We start from the raw sequence: 20,560 nt of genomic DNA on the forward strand, positions 1-20,560 counted from the left end.
CTATTGTTGGGCAGCAGCACCAATAGTACCATGTGGCGGTGCCGAAGATGTACTTCACACACAGCGTTACAATGGATGTGGGAGGCGCGACTGTAGGAGTCTCAACGGCTTCCACACTGCGGTGCAGAAGGGAAACGGAAGTCCCACTACAATATATTTCCATATATTCAACATGGCTAAAATAGATATAAACGCGGCCCTCAGTCCGGGGCACCCCTTAAGTGGGGAGAGGGTGCGAAGAATCCCCCCGTCCTTAGAAACTAGCAAAATGCAAATACATAGAAATAAAATAAAAATTGCTACATGGAACGTACGTAGCCTATACATGGCAGGAAAACTCGCCAATATAGATGCAGAAATGCATAGACTCCAGATCAAGATTTTGGGGCTAAGCGAGGTGCGATGGCCAGGTACCGGGACTCACAGGACTAAAAATGGTGTCCTCTACTACTCTGGTGGCGGCGATCCTAAACACCAGTATGGCGTAGCTGTGTTCATCTCCTCTGAACTGGAGAAATCCGTAATCGATTTTATTCCACTCGGGGAACGAGTGATGCTTCTGAGACTGCTCACTACTCATAGAGTTATGAATGTGGTTCAAGCGTATGCTCCAACAGGGGACAAGTCTGATGAGGTGGTTGAGGATTTCTACTCTACTTTAGAAGAAGCCATGAAAATAACAAAACAAGGGGAGTTAATAATTGTTCTTGGCGACTTCAATGCCAAAATCGGGAAGGGTGCTGATGGCGAGGTTTGCGGTGACCAAGGCCTTGGAACACGCAATACTAGAGGTGACCGCCTGGTACAATTCTGTACAGAACACCGTCTCTCTGCTGCCAACACTTTTTTCAAACAGCATCCTCGACGTCTGTATACGTGGAAGTCCCCAGTCGATCGTGATGGCCATATAGTGAGAAATCAAATAGATTTCGTCCTCATCAAGAGTCATCTAATGAAGTTTGTTAAATCAGCAACAACATACCCTGGTGCAGACGTAAAGAGTGACCATAACCCCGTGGTGATAAATCTACAGCTTCGTTACTTCACTAGAGTCCAACGTCCAAATAAACCTAAGCGAATCGATGTCAAAAAACTCGTTGATCCCGATATACGAGCTAAAGCAACCGAGAGTCTCGAAGCGCGTTTACAAACAATAAACAATTATAGTGACGAAGACGTGGAGCCTCGGTGGACTGTTCTAAAAAAGGCTCTTTTAGACACCCAGGAGATCGACATCGGGTATGTACAAGCCTCTAAAAAACAACAGTGGATGACGGACAAGATCCTTAAACTCATGAATGAGAGAAGAAAATACAAAACCACAGACATTAACCGATACAGGGAGCTGAATAGGGCGGTCAGATCGGAATGCCGGAAAGCAAAGGAGGGTGGCTAGCTGAAAAGTGCAGTGAAATGGAGGCACTACAAAATAAGCACGACTCGTTTGATCTCCACAAAAAGATCAAGGAATTCACAAACACACAACGCAAACAGATCCGCGGTATTCTGAAGGACACTAACAACAAGATTTTAGTGAGCGTTGAGGAAAAGATAAAAAGATGGAAGGAATATGTTGAGACTCTGAGAGTGATTTTCCGAGGTGCAGTTTCACGCACCATTATAGCCAGTTGGATCGCCAACCTCCGAAGGGAGACGGCGTCCTAAGAAGAAGTGATTAATGATAATCTCTAAGAGGCAAGCTCGTCCAGTTTCAGAAGGCGATCTGAAGAAGACAGCAGCATGTTTGGCAAAACGCCAGTGACCTTGCAAAACACATCCAGAAGATGCGTCCCTACATCAACAAGAAAACTCGCAAAAATCGGGAAACGGAAACGGCAATTTTTACCTTCAATAAATTGTTCTAGTAATACCGCAGTTTTTGAGTACAAGTTTCGCAGTGAGTCCTAGAATTCACGCTTTTCAAGAACGCTTCCGTTCCGGCCTATGCCACCGTTGAAATCCCCAGGGAAATGCGGGAGGAGTCGGCATTGTCGAACGCCCTGGAAAGAATACAGAGAGCCGGGGCACTGAATAATCGACAAGATTATATACGCTCTGCTATCGGCTGGCGAGATAAACGTTGTTTGTAGTCGGAAGTGTGTGACGTGTCGTGGATAAGTTTAGAACTCCTCGTTTGTCCATTAATTGTCTTTTCGTGTCCTTACTTTTGACATATCCACGAAAAAACAAGAAAATATTTCTTTTGTGTATAAAAAATAATACCTGACACAATAAACTAAGGAGATTATTTTTAACTTCCTGATGTTCGGAAGTGGATCCTCATAGCTCTTTTTTATATTCTATAGCGGATTGTAAATCAGGCAGCAGACAAGCTATATATAGGGCAGTACACCTTTACTCCTTTCAGTTCCCCACGAGAGATCCCCTTTTCCCCCTTAACTTCAACCGCTCCCTTTTCTTTTGTTTTTAGCGTGGAGACTTTTGCCCTAACTTATGGCTCTTCACGACCTGACAGGTTTCTTTCCCGGGCCGCGGGGGTAGATTTATGGGGTTGTTTTGCCCGCTTAGGGAGACCTCCGGGGTATATTTATCATTTGGTCCGAATTTGGTTAAGTTTTGCGTATATATACGTTTCTTTGGGATCGCGGATAAAGGATGGCGGCCGTATGGGGATTCTATTTTATATATTTCTGGGAGAAAATGGTCGCCGACGGCGTAAAGGGAACTTTATTAGAGTAAAATTGAAGTCCAATTTCTTCTTTTGGCTAGTTGAAAGGTTTGTTTTCGATATATAAAGGTATGTAAAAATAACTTTAAAAAATCACAAACCAAAATTTTGCACAAGATAAGAAATATAGGAAAACAATCAATATAATTACGAAAGCTAACCTACAATCCAGAACAGCTCATTTTTTCAATATTTTCTTAAATAATCTCAATATACACAGATCAAAAAGTTAACTTTGTAGCCCTTTATCTTTAAAATAAAACGTTAAAATTTAAAGTAGTACTATTCTAGCCAAAAAAATATGTTGATAAATGACTTATTTTATTTATGTAAAGATAGGCCTACGGTTGGTACAATCCTAGGCTATATATAATTCCTCAATAACATGGAAATTAAAATATGATAAAGGTGCATGTATACAAAAAAAGTCGTTGCCCTTTTTGCAGGAATTTCTCGACTGATTAGTTCATCCTGTGTTGTTTTTAATATATTCTTTAACTAATAAAAATATGAATGATGACATCAGAAAGCATGATCTAGCATACATTTTTAATTGATGAAAATGAAATGAAAATCCTGCTATTTTCAAAATTTGTTTCTGCTGTTTCAAAATCGTTTTCGATACAACAGGCGGCCCCCTCGGCCCCCCGCCAGCGTCCGCAAAATAAACATTTAACAGCGCTCCGTATCCTGCGGTAAATACGCTCGAATTCCCATACTCCCGAGTCCGTTAGCAGTAATATTTGCCCGGGTTCCTGCATCGAAAAAATAATTAAATAATATATATAAACAATATGAAGCGACGGCGTCGCGGAACGCGGCGTCTCTCGTAGGACGTCGGGGGCGTGGTTCTGCGGCGTCGCCGCCCTCTCGCGCTTCCTACAGGACCGCGCCTACTTCTTATGCCCATAGGATTCGGACTCCGGAGGACCAGTAAGGAAACTCGACGCTCTAGGATTTTTTTTTCGCAACCGCGGGGGTGGGAGGCGACCGACGTCCTGGAGGTCTTCCAAGAAATGAAGTGTCGAAATCGAAGAATATTTTTTTTTGCCTCTAGGTTTTAAAAATTCAATTTCTGTTTTTTTTTTGTTATTTTTTAATCTTTTACAATAATTACAATGTCCAGATATTTTAAATTTTTGCGCAAAAATTTTCACAAAATTACTTAGTACAAAGTAATATGCTTACATACTTATGTCTTAAAAGTGTTGGTTAAGATCTTGATCTTAGGTAATCAAGAATTTTCGAATATTACAATAACAAAAAAGCAACAAGCTACAATAATAAAACTCAACTTTATTATTGGTAGAATTATATTTTTTCTTCCTAAATTCTAGAACGGCAATGGATTCGAAATATTTATTAAATGTTACATTTGATTTGATCCCATTATAGCTCAGTCAGCGTTCGAATTTACATGGATTATGCTGGGGCATGACTAGAATGTTGTTTGTCCTTGGAGAATTTCATACCATATCACTAAACGATCCTTCAAGGGAATTCAAGTAATTCAACGATAGCCTTAATTACAAAAATTGCTTTTAAAAATTGAAACAAGTATTTAAGTGTGAGCCATTTCATCACAAATTTTTTTTCTGGAATGCGATCAATTTTTCTCAAACCGTGAACGAATCGAGCACAGCTATTTCTTGTAATCTGTAGGTTGAAATGTAGATAAGGTTTCAAATTTTGACATGGAGGTGCTGTTGTAGAATTTTATTTTATTTTCGTAAGTGCATATGCATTAAGGAAATTTCACAATTCAAATTAAATCATTCGGTTTTGACTCGAAGTTATCGGTTGAAGTCACACGGCTGCCAGTTGGTATGTAGATCCAAGTTATTCTATTTCTTCCTGCAGGAATTTTCCGTTACTAAGGAGGATTGGCTTTTTGCAGAGAACTGGAATTATTTAAAGTTCACCACAACGTAAATTAGATTTGCAGGACTGCAAAAACAGATTGTAGAAGTCGTTTCCATGACCCAGCAAGTATAAAGTAATTTTTCTAGTCCCCACTCTAATATACTGTTGTCGCTGACTTCAACTTTTATGTTTTACAAAAATTGTGTCAGATCCAAGGAACTTGATAATAAATCCTCGAAGGAAAGGGTTGGCGAAACCAATGGTAGCTTCTGTCGAACATTATTGCATCAAATTTATCGAGGATTTTATGAGTATTAGTAATTTTATGAATAGTTTAGAGACGAGTGATGAAAGCAACTGATTCCAGGCCGCTAAGATATTGCAAAAATTCTTCAGCGCAAGAACCATATTTGATAAGGGTCGCCTTTGTTTATGCTAAAAATGACCCTTAAAGCCTGAACGAAAACGTTTTTCCAAAATGGCCGGGCGTGATGAAACTTAAATATTTAAACAATCCAAATTAGACTAAATTTGACTGTAAATTGCCTTATGAATCTTTCATTTCGATGGAAATCGATAAAGCTAGTGCGGATTAGCCGCGTATTAAATATGAATACACGAACAATCAGTTGACCTTCAGGATGACCTTCGGTCGTCCCCGTAGCGTTTTTCCGTATCGTCGTAGACGTCGCGGCGACGTGCGTGCACAGGATCGACGCCGGGCGTCGTAAAGCGTCCCCGACCCCTGCGGGGCATATAAAAACCGCCCCTACAATTTTCCAAGAGCCGCGCGCTCGTAGGTAATCCGAAAGGGTACCATAAAACAATAATAAAATAAGGTTTTTGATTCGGCATGATTAAAAAAAGCGAGAGGGGGATGATAATTCGCAGGCACCGACCCGACGCGATTCCCCAAGGGGTGCGTGCGGTGATTTCGGCCCCTAAGACGAGATGAGGGCGGCCAGCAGACGGAAGGGTAATTTTTTCACGGAATTGGTCGGTTTGGGGTAGGTTGCGATCGTTCTTTTTTTATAGTCCGTTTCTAATACATTCGCCGGGCGCTTAGGCATAACGGAATTGCAATGATGTTGGAGACTATTTAGTTTAGTTCAGTTTGGTTTGGGGATTTTTTTTTTTTGGAAAACTCGTATTTTATATTTCGTCTTAGAAAATGTTCCGCTGCTGTCTCAGGTAAGTAGAATATTCACAAATAACGTCTACTAATGAAGATTATTTTGGAAACTGCATACCGGATGTACAAATTTTAATATGTCCTCAAACTATGTTTCTTGGGGATTTTCGTAACACTTTGGGCCAAAATGTGGTTTCTGTTTATCTAAAATTAAAAAAAATATGTTGTGGAGTTATTTGACGTTTGAAGCAATATTATTTTAAATATGTTTCCTACGTGAGAGCGATCTGTCTCGGGGAACAATGCTATGTAAATTATTTTGGACTTCCACTTTGTCAGCAATAACTTTTATGGCTCAATGAAAGTATTGTATTTCATGTAGGTATCTTAAATCAACTAAAACCTTAAATCGTTCTAAAATTTATTTAAAAACCCGTTTCTTTAATCAATATTCTATCAACACTAGAAATTGGAGTTAAATGCTTTAAAGTACCCGGCGTAATGACACTATTGCTAGTAAAATGTGAAAATTTCGAAATGTCTTAAGTGTCGGTAAAGCAAGTTGATGATTGTTCATAAGCCAGACTTAAGTGTATGCATATTTAGGTATAGATTCATATTAATATGCAGGGGTTAAAATTTTCCGTGAAACATGATGTCTATCTGCTTTTCCCATTTCAGTTGCCTATTAAAAAAATCAATATTAAAATTTAGGTAAGCTTTGTCTAGAACGTGAGAATTTCTCTTTCAAATAAAACATACCTTAATTAATAGGAGCCTAGGGAAAAATTACAGAGATTTGGTTGGAGGTTTGAATGGTTTATACTTTTATAATTATTTTCCAGGTACATGATTAACACATTTTTCCCAACAGCTCCCTAGTATTAATCCACACTGAGTTTTAATGACATCAATTACATGGGTGGATATTTTTGGGTTTACATTATTGCGCCTACCTTTGTTTTTTAATTTATTTCAATAGTGAAAACGTATTACCGGAATTTTTGATGACCTCGTGTACGAAATAACTTTTACCATACGGATTGGGTTCTTAAAACTTCCACTAGTTTTTATTGTATCTTCAAAATAAAGGTCATGCTGACTGAGAAAGTCCTGCAGTACCTCATTTTGCTGCTGATCGTCGGTAATCATCGGTAATTTTTAGGCTTAAGTGCTGTGATAACTAGCATTATCCTAAACCACCGGGATGTTTGGAAGAAGAGAATTTTTGACCCAATTTTCAAAATTTTGACTTGTCGCGCCATGAAGGTAGTAATAAGCAGTAAGAAGTAATTAAACTGAAATAGCTTTTACTTGATGAAAATCCATTTAACAAATTAAATAAGAACTAGAAGTTAAAATTTTCACGAAATTATATATTTTCACATGAAAATTGTTTCTACAAGACACATTTGTTAAAGACACGGTGTTGTCGAAATAATTGTATAATTTCGTGAAAGTCTTAACTTTTAGTCCTTATTTATTTAGTAAGTAGTAAAGTGTTTGGAACCCAACCTTCCCACTGTCCTCCCAATGGCAGATTCCATGCCCTCTAAGCTTTCCAGCAGACCTGCACACAAGTTTCGAATTGAAGTATAAATTATTAGCGAATCTGTTGATTTGCTACGTTAATGTTAATTATTCCTTAATAAAGATCAAAATATAAGTATTATATAAATTTTACCTTCATATACTTCTTCTTCTTCTTATGGAGCACCTTGATTTGATTTTTGATAGACCAGGCAAATCATGACCATATCTCGTTTGGTTTGGCTCGTTGAAACTAAATTCATTGCATTCAGACGTCTGCAAAGTTTTTCGATGAAGCAAACGCTTACGGACATATACATACATACGCCATCCTATTTCGCAGTCAAAAAATAATTCTGGTTTGCGTAAACTGGGCCCACAAACAAACAACCGCCGGCGGTTTTAATAAAAACGTGAAAAACTTCACAATCGACCGCTAAACCGACAAAATCTGCATCTGAATACCCCATCGTTATCGCCTCAACCCTCCTGCTGCCGGGGGTTGATAATCTAATGGCCCGAATGGCCGGTCCTGCCCATTCATAAACGACACTTGTGCCGTACGTGTAGTTTAGCAGGTCGAATTGTATAATGTGTGCACCATTGTCGAATAAAAAAATGCGACCGAAGGGGAGCCGTTTCGCTCGTGCATTTGGCAACGTCCAAATACCGTCGCGTATATAATCGAATGAAACATCGCGTGACGTCCTAACGGGTCCCGCCAACCCCATTACGGTCTTATTACGATATGCGAGGATTTTGGGACGAGGATCCCGAATATGGTTGTTTAACTCCTAATTTGACCGGATGTGAGGACACAAGTTGCGGTTCGTTCCGCTTCAGAAGTTCGGGAAACGGTTAATGGGTTAGTTAATGAGACTTTGACGGTTTTCACGTCAAATCTATGTCAGAAATCACTTTTCCGTGGTACTAGAAACTGAATTTCCGAGATATAAGTTCATTTCAAACGAAATTTACTAAATAAAGTCATTTTAGCTTTGTTTAATGTGTCAATTAAAGAATCCTCAATAACTAAGTCAAAAGTTCCTTGCTTGACAGAGAGCATTAAATTATTTATCTAAATCTATAGTCTGACTGGATACGCATAAACATCTAAGAAATATTATATTAGCATCAGTAAGAAGAAGCAATACCTTGGCTCCTTTAAAAGCAATTGGAAGTAAACTTGGTCTTCGCATAAAAAAAGAACGTAATTCCACAACATTTATCAGAACCTAATGAAATTTGTAACCTTTTTTTTCTTCATACCTACAAAATAAGCGACACTGTCCGGCAAAAATAAAGTTTTATAATGACAATTTCTATAAAATAATTTGAAATTTCCCGTTTAAAATGACTGATATATCCATATCCACGTTAAACAAAATTCTTAATAATTTTAATACTAACTCCGCCGGAGTCGATGTCGTTGAAATATTGTACATCGCTACCTAAAACATCAAATTGCGGTTTTACTCAGTGTCGTTTTCGCAAACGGTACGTGGATAGCTTTAACTATGGTATTGGATGACTTTCTGCAAGGTTGTGATAATAAAATGAGCTCTCTTTTAATACTTTTACAGGTTTCGAAGACATTCGATACAATTAATCACGAGCTATTGGTATCTAAACTACGATACTACAGCTTCAATGTAAGATCTTCTAATTTCCTCAAATCATACTTAACTTTTACATTTGAATCAATTGTTTCAAATGATAAATACTCGGGGAAAGGAAAAAATTCTATCCGGTGTTCCTCAGGAATCAATTTTCCTTATCTATCTATCTTCTGATATTTTGAGGTCTCAAAAATTCTGTAAACTTTGCGGATGACATACAAATTTATTGTAGCTGGAGCACCGACAATCATAAAGAATTTGAAACCTGCATTAATCAGATGTCTCAAGGCCACAATTTAAAACTTAATCGCAGTAAATCACGTGTTATGGTGTTTGGGAATAATAAGAATGTTAACTTTCTAAAGAGCGAATTAGATTTGGTGATAAGCAGCTGAAAATTAAATTTTAAAGAATGTGCCGAGAATCTGGGAGTTACCTTGGATAGCAAACTTACATTCAAAGAATACCTAACCCTAGCCCTAGTCTCCATAAAATTTTTGTATAATAATAGACACAGTTTAAGTAAAAACCTGAAACGAATCCCTGGTCCTCTCTAATTTCAATTATGGTGTCTTTGCCTATGGTTTTTACTTGGATCAGGAAAGTAAGGTTAGGTTTGTCTATAGTGTGAGGAAATTTGATCTTGATTTGATCGCACTCATACAATGATATAAAATGGTTCAAAATATATAGAATAATAGTTTATTAACATATAAAAACAAGTTCAAGGCAAACGGAAAATTGATACTAACGTAAACTGATGTAGCTAACAAAATAAAACTAGAAATGAAAGAAAAAAAGAAACATCGTAAGTGTCTTTGGACATTTTGACAATATGTGTTAACAAAATGGAGTTAAAAACTATTGCTTATGTATTTCACAGTAGCCGCAAATTTCATCTTACAAATAAATATATTTAAAAAAAAGTCTCTTTGATTTGAGATATTTTTTTTTCTGATTCAACTCCGAGTAGTTCAGCATTTAGCGAATCTCTCAAAGTTTTAAGCTTTTCGGGAACATTGGTTTCAGTCTATTTTTGCGATTCAGAAATGACAGTTTTTGTCTTCACATTTGTGGAATTACCTCTATCAACAATTTCCTCATATGTCCCAAAATTCAAAATTGGCCATACTGAATCCTTCAAATGGTGGGTTGTACGATGCTGATTGAATGATGTTGGTCAGATCGTCTGGCATAAAGAATTTCATGACATAGCACATAAAGCTATGACCGCTGATGAGTATCTTAATCTGTATTTAATCGGAAAGGCCTTGAGCTACCAAGAATATCAGAACAAACAAATCTATTTGTTTTTATTTTGACCACCAGAGAATCTTCCATTGCCAAATCCACCACTATTTAAATAGCGAAGCAAATCTCATTTGCCCAATGGCCTGCCACACCGCATTGTTCGTGTCGGCTTCATTATGCAGGAAAGCTGCGATAAGTAACATACCTCTTTTATAAATTCCCTAGCTCGGTCAGCTTTCATTTTTTGAAGCTCCAATTGTGATTTAGCTTCCCTACTTATGGCATGTTCTTTTATCAGAATAAAATGTTTCGCTCGCTTCCTTTTTAGCGATAAGTATATCCAACTATTTCCTTTTCACTGCAAAACATAAAAGTTGCCTTAGAAATTTGAACACCATTTTCACTTTCTAATGGAATGGTTTAGCTAACTAACCCAAACGACCACTGTCGTTTTTTCTACGCTTATTTCTGTCAGATTCGCGCATATTCTATAATAATTTTCTCTGGGAATAATCACCATCATGACCGGTTAGAGAAAAAGCTACTTGCCAATTTTATCGGGAAATGCATCTAAGAACGCCATTTTCTTCTTTCTTCTAGAATAATGGAATAAAACTTCTTAGTTGGTGGTCGATTAGCTGCTGAGGAATTGGTGGTTTCAATTTCTTCAGATGTAGACCCTTGGTGATTTTAAAACTTCGAGTTGTACGACAAGAAATAAAAAACTTTCTAAAGCTATTTTCGTGGGTTTGGATTAGCTCAAGACAAAAATAACACTCTTCTTAAAGAGTGCAGAAATAGCAAAACTTACGTTAAAGAAAAGCTATTTTCTTTCTTCATCAGTGAAAATACAGTAACATTTGATGGTGATTTGATTATTAACCTATAATTGAAGTCGCTATCTATTTTCATTTTAATTCTGCACCTGCACAGACTTCCTAAGTTTTGTGGTTTCGGACAAGTTTGAAGCAAAGTTGACTTTCTTCTTAACTGGAGCTATTTCATCTTCCTTCGGTTAAAATTCAGTAAAATTTTATGAAGATTTGTTTCTCGGTCGATATGTATTTGGATGGTTCTTTTTTGATTATACATTTACGGCCTATAACGCCCACTAATCCTAATTAATTAATCGCCCGGATGAATTTCGCGCGTACAATCCCCAGCCGACAAATTAAGCAAACAGAAAGCCTGAAACGTGAAGCCAAAATCATTGATCAAACCAACAGCGGTCGGACACCAGGCAATTTTTGCTTCCCAAACTTACGTGACTCAATGCGTGCGGGGGTTGACTCAACGCCAACTCCTGCGGGAATTCCACGCGAAAGTTGGGACAGGCGTCCTTCTTTTCAATCCACGGCCCTTCATTATTTTTATACCCGATCGTTGAAGCCGCGACCGCGTTGCCACATTTCCCGGGCTCCTGCTTTCCGCACCCCGGGAGATCTAACTTACGAATGCAACGTCGGAGCAAACACCGGCAACGTCGCGCAAAGTAAACCCGCACTATATCATAAGGATGTACTACTATGTGCCAGTGTGTGTGTGTGTGTGATTTTTATTTTACAGCTCCTTTTTTTTATGCATACGCTCTCGCGTGGGGGAATTTTAGTGTCTGCGACGGAAAGGGTGGCAGTCCCGGGAGGCTTTGAGTAATGCATATTGAAAATTGGGCAGGACGAGGAAGTTTTCTCACTAGTAAGTGATTCACTACAAGGGATTAGTAGGAAATGAAAGTTTACCAAATGACACTGTTCCAGTAGCCATCGAAAGGAGACTTATTACTCGAGTTAGGATTTATGATTCATTAGTTTGTTACTGTGGTTTTCTAAACGAAAAAGATTAATAATCCCGTTACCTAAGTATTAAGCCCTCGTCCCTTTTCTTTTTTGACGCTTTTATCTAATGGGATTTTAACAACCTCTTCTGAAAATTATCGCTGATGGTGCTTGTGATTGAATGAAATATATCCCAGGCTCTTCTTATGCACGTTTGAATTTTTCCAAGCATTTTTAACATTTTATTTGCCGCCCTAGCGTTCGAGAGCGAACTATCATTGAATTCAGCTGATTCAATTATAAAAAAACTAAAAATTTATATGAAAAACGTGAACTTACAGATCAGTTGACATATATCAATTTTAGTTTGTTAAGTGGCTTCATTAAAAAATTCCAGACCGAGCAAATGTCTTTGTTTGAGTCAATTTCAACAGCTTCAATAGCTACTTGAAATTTTAAGAATTTCATCATTAGATGCAACAGTTGATAATATTTTATTTGGAACCTGAACAGATTGCATCATTTAAGTATCCAAGTACAAAAGCATATTAAGCGATAAGAGACAAAAATTAACCATAGAACACGGAGCGAGATCAGGCGAGTAAGGTGCATGGGGCAGAGGAACCATGCCATTTTTAGCCAAAAACTGCTTAACAGAAATGGCTGTGTGTGCAGGTGCATTATCGTGGTGAAAGAACCAGTCCCCTGTCCGCCACAAATCGTGCCTTTTTTGTCGAATACAGTTGCGCAATCTTCTTAAAACTTCCAGAAAAAAAAACTTGATTAACGGTCTCACCTGGTGGAACGAATTCTGCATGAACTACGCCGTTGATGTCGAAAAAGCAAATCAGCATCGTTTTGATGTTTGATTGGACCTGACGACATTTTTTTGGACGGGGAGACAGTGACGCCTTCCATTGGATGGACTGTTGCTTCGTTTCTGGATCGTAACCATAGCACCATTACTCGTCACCAGTAATGATCTTTGAAAGAAAATCTGGATCCGTTTGAAGCTGTTGATTCAAAGCACAACATGTTTCAACTCAATGTTCTTTTTGCATGTCAACAAACTTGGCAGCAACTCTTTTCAAACCCAAATCTTCGGTTAAAATTCGCTGAACCGTGCTCCAAGAGAACCCACTAATCTTTGATATTTGTTCAATTGTCTGTCGACGGTCTGTGAGCACAAACTCTCGAATCTTTTCAATATTTTCGTCGATTCGAGCAGGTAACGGACGTCCAGAACGAGGTCGGTGATCAATTGACTCGTCGCCATTTTTGAAGCGAACAAACCACTGGTACACTTGAGTTTTTCCCATCGCATCGTCTTTATAAGCTGTTTTTAACATTGAAACAGTTTCAGCAGCACTCTGCTCGAATTTTCCCTGTAAATGTGATTTTACCTTACAGGACTAAATGAAATTTGAAAAATTCATTGTCACAATCCGTTAAAAATCAGTTTCTATTAAAAGAGCTTACTGGACTGTGATGGCCCATCAATAATACTGAAATACTGAATATCGCTATATGCATTTCATTATGATAGAGCAAATCGAAATGCAGATCAAGCACGACGGCTTTATGTCGAGGCTTATCCCGTCTGCTAAGACATGCATCAACATATACGGAAGATTTCGTAAAAGGGAATCATTCAAACGTGATAATATGAATAAAGGCAGAATGGGGCATAAAAAAAAACCGCTGGAAGAGAAGAAAGAATACTGCAACATGTGAGGGCCGACCCGTCAACGAGTACGACAAAACTTGTTGCTCAGGAAAGAATTGCTTGCTCTACAGTTTGGGAAGTTTTGCATGAAAATGATCTTCGGTCCTTTCATGTTCAAAGTGTTCCATCATTCAATGCATACCGTAGATTTGTAGATATTCGGCTCTAAAAAAAACTTATTGTTTGAGGATAGACGCCTACTGTATAGGGTAGTTGCCCCTGGCAAAATTTCGACATGAGTATAGACGCCCTACAATGGGATAGATGCCTCCGTAATAAAGAAAAAAATTCTTAGAAAATTAAATAAAATATTTGTTTGCTTTCTTAGTTGCAATAATATATTATAAGGTTTTCTTATCCAAATATACCGTAAAACTAAAGTAAATGGCACTTTTATAGGAACAAATGGCTCAGTCTTTCAATCATTCTTTGGGTAAACTTAGCAACATAACAACGTCTATTAAAAATTAATTAAGACTTTCTTCTTCTTTTTAAAGTGCCGGTCCTCTGTGGACGTTGCCTATCACGTTGGTCCATATTACTTTGTTTACTGCGGATCTGAATAGGGCTGTTGATGTCATTCATTGATTTTCCCCTGTAAGATGAGTTGGAGTAGGTGGTATTTCTCATTGCGCATAATGTGTCCAAAGTATTCCAGTTTTCTGCGTTTGATGTTTGCTAGGAATTCCATTTCTCCTCCGATGCGCTCAATGACCGTTTTATTTGTCACATGATGTACCCACGAAATTCTGAGGATGCGGCGGTAGCACCACATCTCGAAGGCATCTATACGTTTGCACGAGGCATCGGTAAGGGTCCATGCTTCTGTCCCATAAAGGAGGACCGAGAGAACATAACAGTTCAGGACCCTTATTCTAGTGCGGACGCTGAGGGGTAGGTTACAGAGTATGTTTCTCATTTTGTTAAATGTGCTTCTTGCTTTTTCGATTCGGCACTTTATTTCTCGAGAGTGGTCCCAATCTTTGTTCAAAGTACAGCCCAGGTATGTAACTGTCTCTGCTGTTTTGATGGCTTCGTTGTTTGCAGTAAACTGTAGGTTTCCAATATCGTTTTTACTGATAATTAATATTTGTGTTTTGTTACAGTTTATCTTCATACCGTATCCTTCGCATGCAGTCGCCACTCGGTCCACAAGTCTCTGAAGCCCCTCGGCAGTGTCGGCCACAAGAACGGTATCATCCGCATATCTCAAGTTGTTTATAATTTGACCATTTACTACAAGTCCGTCCTCTGTATCATCCAATGCTTCCTTGAATAGATGTTCTGAATACACGTAAACAGGAGAGGTGACAGTATGCAGTCCTGGCGCACTCCCCTTCCAACGCTAAATTCTGCTGGCATTTACCAGACTTTACCGAACTAAATTTAGGAATAATAAAACATAAAACAAATCCGTCCCTTAGGACTTCTTTGGAAAAAAACTTCCTTCTTAAAAAAAATTAACAGTAATCAAAATGTTCAAATAATCAACAAATATAGAGATACTGTTTACCTTGGCCAGATTACTTATTCTTTGAATTCCCCTTTTCCAGGTTAGCTTTTAGAGCTGCAAGCTTCTTCTTGTGTCCACAGCTATTACAGTAATCGCCATATAGAGTGCAATCTTCGTGTAACCAGAGTTTACACATCAGGCACTGAATCCAGTCCGCCGTGGAGTTGGTACTTGCATAGTCATCGAAACATTCTCTGCATTGAGTATTTTCTTTATCAGATTTAGTCTGGTCAGAATCTGATTCATCGAACTCTTGTTCACTTTCAGAGCTAAACCTCGGTCTTTTTTTTTGTTGATCAGGTTTATCGATCAAATCATTTTCAGTTAGTATTTTTAGCAACAATTCAAACATTTTGTTTACTTCATCTCGATTTAATCCTTGAGCCCTTGCAATAGACAAAACTTCTGCCTGGCGAATACTGAGTTCTGGGTATCGTTCAAGAAATGATTTGAGCCAGTGCTGACCAGCCATACGTGTCTCTTTGTTAAAAGAAATTTCGAAACCCAGTTTCTCGGCAAATTCAAAAGAAGAAGTAAGAAGACTCACATAATGTCCTGTTGTGGGAAATCCTGCCTTTTCTAATTTTTGTATGGCCGCTACGAGACGTTTCTCGTTGTCAAAGTCCAGTGTGGGATGTTTTCCTGAAAAAGAAGAAATTAATGGGTAGAGAAAAAAACTTAGGATTCAAAAAGGGCAAGTATGAAAAAACAAACTAAGAAGACGGTGCCTAAATTGAATTTGGTTAGGGCAATTTATTCCTCTATTAATTACCCAAAGTAAGTTTTTCACAGCTTTTTTTAGCATATCGCCTCCTCAAAGTTCGATATGGAATACCATAACGACGAGATATTTCATTTACACCGACTTGGCCTTTATCCATTTCCCCAAAAGCTTTGCAAAGGGCTTCTTCAGACCAAGCAGCACAAACGGGTGCCCCGCCTTTTATATTTTCGCGGCATATGGTCTAAAATAAAAAATGAAATTAGGTGATACGCTGCATTATTTTTTACAAGTACAGTGAAGTACGACATGTAAAGGTATAAACAGCTCATAAATAAACTGGAAAGTCAATTTTCCTACTAACTTGCATATTAACTAGATAGGTTATTTAAAAAAATCTTACCTATAGCCTAAGTACCTGTGAATAAGTCATAGAGGAAACATGCCTCTAAGGCCGTCTATACTCAGTCAATAGTGGGGCCTCTATCCTCTTTAGTAGGGATAGACGCACCAGCAAATAAATAAAAAATTTTAAAATAATTTCGTGATTTTATAAACACACCATAAATATAAATATAATAAAACTTACCTTCGAAAACGAAAATGTCACTGTCACAAGAATCACGCAAGCGCGGTAAAATTTTGAAACGTTTTTTTAACTCAAGCGGCGACACGTGCAGTCCTGTCGAAACGCGTGCGCAGACTGCTGTGCGGGGCGAGGTTTGCCCGAGGAACTTGGTACTAGAACGTGAACTTGGTTTTAAATTCTCTTTTTTTAAGGCGCGGCGTCTATCCTCCAAGGGCGTCTATCCCACTTTTACCCTATAATGTTTAATTTCCGATTTTTATTAATAATTTTTTATTTTCGAAAATGTTTTTATTGCATTGACCTGCTACCTGCTACTGTTTTACCATCTCTCCTCCAAGTTTTCTAACTCAATTTCCGAATAACACGCATCTCCAGAGTCTATCAAAAAATACGTTCCACACTTAAATCCGCAACTTCCTTATCAAACTGATACCGAATTCTCTATCAGTCGAAAATGATAATATTCTATATAAATATTTAAACGATCGAGAATCAATTCAGTTGCATATAATTGCTTCAACAATGAAAACTATTCTGGTGATCTTTTCGGCGGTTGCTATCGCATCCTCCATCCCCCACGATAAATGGCAGCAATTTAAGGTAGGCAGACCCCCATTTCATCGTTCAATGCTCTACACAATGTTTATTGTTATTATCACAATACGTCGATTTTGACCAACTAGGCCGATCACGCCAAGTTGTACCGGAATGTAGCTGAGGAACAGCGACGCTTCGGAATCTTCCTGGACAACCTCCAGACGATCGAAGAGCACAACGCCCTCTACGCGAAGGGCGAGGTCAGTTACAAGCTGGCCGTGAACAAATTCGCAGACCTCACAAAAGAAGAGTTTCTAGAGAAATACGGCGGCCTAAAGCCTGCCCGGCCGTCCGGTGTCAAGAGCGAAACGTTTAAAAAACCCGTAGGAGTTGAGGTCCCGAAGTCGATCGACTGGAGAGAAAAAGGAGCGGTAACCGCGGTAAAAGATCAGGGAGATTGCGGGGGATGTTGGGCATTCTGCACGGTAGGTGTCGCTGGTAATGCGTCCTTCCATAGCTGATCCGTTCTAATCTCAGATCGGCTCCTTGGAGGGCATGTACGCCATCAAGAACAACAATCTGACGACGTTCAGCGAGCAGAACCTCATCGATTGCGCGTCGGAAGAGAAATACAGTGATTCAGGTTGCTTGCAAGGAATAATCGTACCGACTTTCCAGTATATGGTCGACGAAGGTGTGGAGACTGAGGAAGACTACCCTTACGAGGGAAGAGACGGTAGCTGTAGTCGCGACGAGTCTAAAATCACGGCAAGGGTTCAAAGTTACGTGGAGATACCGCAGTTCGACGAAGACGCTTTGCTTGCCGCCGTAGGCCTGGTAGGACCTGTGAGCGTGGCTTTAGACGCCACGGGGGTTATGTACTACTCGGAGGGTATTTACGACGGGACAGGATACTTCGGTTGTTCCAAAACCCAGCTCAATCACGGCATGGTGATGGTTGGTTACGGGACTGAAGACGGGGTCGACTACTGGATCATGAAGAACTCCTGGGGTACGATCTACGGCGTTGACGGATACGTGAAAGTCAAGAGGGGAAGCAACATTTGCGGCATTGCCACCGAGGCTAGCTATCCCGTACTATGAGATGTTTTTATTTGAATAAAGTTAATCGAGCTATTCGAATTGGCGTTTCGTTTCAGGCGTTAGCTAATCGAGAGCAGCAATTGCTAACGCGAAGGTTGTATGTACAGGGTACCGGAATTACGATTTTAGAAAAAAAAGTTTTATGGTTTAAAGTATTTTTTTTATATATACAGGGTGCCCGATAAGCGTTAGACCGACATTAGTTTTAAAATTTTGCCAAAAACAAAGGTAACTTTTGTAGAAACTACTTAAATGAGGTTAAGTAAATATGGTCTTCCACGGCTGATCAAATTTTAAACAGATTTTTAGAATACTTCCCTCTGCTATGACTAAATTAAAGGACACTTTATTAAAATTTCAACTTGGAGTATTCATTTTTTTTAATGAGACACCCATATTTTTGATATTTTTTTCTCACAGCATATGAAAATACCCACAATGTGGTATATATATGTCTTACACCTAAATCCAATGGTTTTCGAAATACTGACACCTACATTCACTGACATGACCGTCAGAATTGACAAACGTCAAAATTCAAAGCGTGGGAAATATCTTCGAAAACATCCGATTGTTTCCAAATCCGTGCGGTAAAACCCCGGAAATGTCCGAAGTAGGTCGGATTCATGGGAAACGAAACTGACGTAGTAAACTGACGCTTCCGGCAGGCTAGATCGGTGTGTAATTAGGTATTTTACAGACGGGAGTAGAAAAACTACTTTGAATGTTGTATGTACGGGGTAGGCACTTTATTAGGCGCCTGTACCTTTTCTCAGTAACTCCTGATTTTAGAAAAAAAAAGTTTATACAAAAGTTTTTTGATTAAATTATATTTTTTATTTCTATATATACAGGGTGTTCGATAAGTGCTGGACCGACATTAGTTTTAAAATTTTAAACGGAACATCCTATGCATTTTGATATTTTTAAAATCCTTGCCAAAAACAAAAATAATTTTTTTCCACTCCCGTCTGTGAAATACCTAATTACACACTGATCTAGCGTGCGGGAAGCGTCACTTTAGCGCGTCAGTTTCGTTTCCCACGGATCCGAGCGACTTCGGACATTTCCGGGATTTTACACAAGAGTTTGGTAGCAATCGGATGTTTTTGGGGGATATTTTTCAGGCTTTGAATGAAGTGTGCACAAGTTCCAAATTTATTTATTCATGCAGTTATAGTACAGGATAAGTGGGTTCGTTGGCTATCCCACAGGCATTGATCTTCCTCTTGACCCTCACGTATCCGTCCTCGCCGTATAGGGTACCCCAAGAGTTCTTCATAATCCAATAGTCTACCCCGTTTTCGCTATCGTCCGATCACCTCTAGCATTGTGTCTTCGTCCAGCTCCGGCAGGACGATGTAGCTTTTGACTCTAGCAGCGATTTTTGACTCGTCGCGGTTGCAAGTGCCATCCACTCCTTCATAGGGGTAATCTTCTTCTGTCTCCACCCCTTGGTCGATCATGTACTGGAACGTGGGACTGACCAATCCACCACCGCAGCCAGTAGCGTTGTATTTCTCGGTTTCGCAGTCGATCAAGTTTTGTTCACTGAACGAGACGAGTTTGTTGTACTTGATGTAATACATGCTCTCTAAATTGGCGATCTAGGAAATGATAGTGTTGATTTATGGAATACCAGGGGTAGTTTCACTTACTGTGCAAAAAGCCCAACATCCACCGCAAAACAATTGATCTCTCACCGGCGTAACAGCACCTTTAGCCCTCCAGTCGATAGCTTTTGGTACTTTTACTCCCTCTGGCTTTTGGAATACTTGAGCGCTAACCTGGGGCAAGCTGTTTGCTCCGTAGAGGCCCAGTAGGGCCGGAAATTCCTCTCTGGTGAGGTCGGCAAATCGATTGACGCCCATTTTGTAACCAACCTCGCCGTTATCGTATCTAGCGTTGTGCTCTTCGATTTTCCTGAGGTTCTCGTTGAAGATGAGGAACCGTTGTTTCTCTTCCACAGTGCTTCGGTAAGATTTGCCGTGTTGAACCTTGAAGGTAGTTTCGTAGCTGATTGCCACCTGGATATGATGGTCTTACCTTGAAGTTTTGCCATTTTTCGTGGACCGTTGCAGCCGCTGCGGCGGAAAACAATATGTAATCAATTTCCCGTGTTCAGTAATAGAAAAAAGTGCTGAAACTGTTCTGAGAGTCCTTGGAAAAAGAAGCTGACCCTCAACAAGCCCGCAACAAAAAACCGAGTAAACAAACCTGCGGGATTAAAATCACAGACCATATGGGAACGTAGGTGGTCGTCTCGATCATCCCAATTTTGCACCATACGTTCGAAATGTTATTTAATCAAAACCATACTGTCCGTGCGCCGCTCAAGAGGTCCAACGCAGGCCCAATCTGGCCACATTTTTACCAATCGACGCGCCCCTTTGGCAAACATCTGCGACAGGTTTTTTAAAAGAGAGTTTCGGACCCGCGGGTCGATAACTCATCGGGACAATGGCCCTAATCACGATTGTTTATCGGTAGACAGTCGGTGCATCGATGACT

The 20,560-nt window shown here is 39.3% G+C and overlaps 2 protein-coding genes and 1 pseudogene across 2 annotated transcripts; 2 read left to right on the plus strand and 1 right to left on the minus strand.

The window, feature by feature from the left end:
- Positions 1 to 358: 358 nt before the first annotated feature.
- On the plus strand, positions 359 to 1,396 carry LOC132702431 (craniofacial development protein 2-like). The gene has a single exon (XM_060671022.1). It carries the CDS (start codon positions 359 to 361, stop codon positions 1,394 to 1,396), a length of 1,038 nt encoding a protein of 345 aa, XP_060527005.1.
- Positions 1,397 to 16,919: 15,523 nt separating this feature from the next.
- On the plus strand, positions 16,920 to 18,078 carry LOC132702182 (cathepsin L-like). The gene is made up of 3 exons (XM_060670667.1): positions 16,920 to 17,008; positions 17,092 to 17,430; positions 17,483 to 18,078. Exons 1-3 carry the CDS (start codon positions 16,931 to 16,933, stop codon positions 18,047 to 18,049), a joined length of 984 nt encoding a protein of 327 aa, XP_060526650.1. The 5' UTR covers positions 16,920 to 16,930; the 3' UTR covers positions 18,050 to 18,078.
- A 1,145-nt stretch (positions 18,079 to 19,223) lies between these two features.
- LOC132702432 (cathepsin L-like) lies at positions 19,224 to 20,146 on the minus strand (annotated as a pseudogene).
- Between the last annotated feature and the right edge of the window lie 414 nt (positions 20,147 to 20,560).

This window comes from Cylas formicarius, unplaced genomic scaffold (assembly GCF_029955315.1).
Source record: "Cylas formicarius isolate icCylForm1 unplaced genomic scaffold, icCylForm1.1 PGA_scaffold_5__7_contigs__length_24384050, whole genome shotgun sequence".
Classification (NCBI taxonomy): Eukaryota; Metazoa; Arthropoda; class Insecta; order Coleoptera; family Brentidae; genus Cylas; species Cylas formicarius.

Excerpts from the sequence above, each read along its gene's own strand:
- LOC132702431 (XM_060671022.1), top strand. The coding sequence starts at position 359 with ATGCATAGACTCCAGATCAAGATTTTGGGGCTAAGCGAGGTGCGATGG.
- LOC132702182 (XM_060670667.1), top strand. The coding sequence starts at position 16,931 with ATGAAAACTATTCTGGTGATCTTTTCGGCGGTTGCTATCGCATCCTCC. Across the intron at positions 17,009-17,091 it reads ATAAATGGCAGCAATTTAAG|GCCGATCACGCCAAGTTGTA; the intron begins GTAGGCAGACCC and ends TTGACCAACTAG. Across the intron at positions 17,431-17,482 it reads GATGTTGGGCATTCTGCACG|ATCGGCTCCTTGGAGGGCAT; the intron begins GTAGGTGTCGCT and ends TTCTAATCTCAG.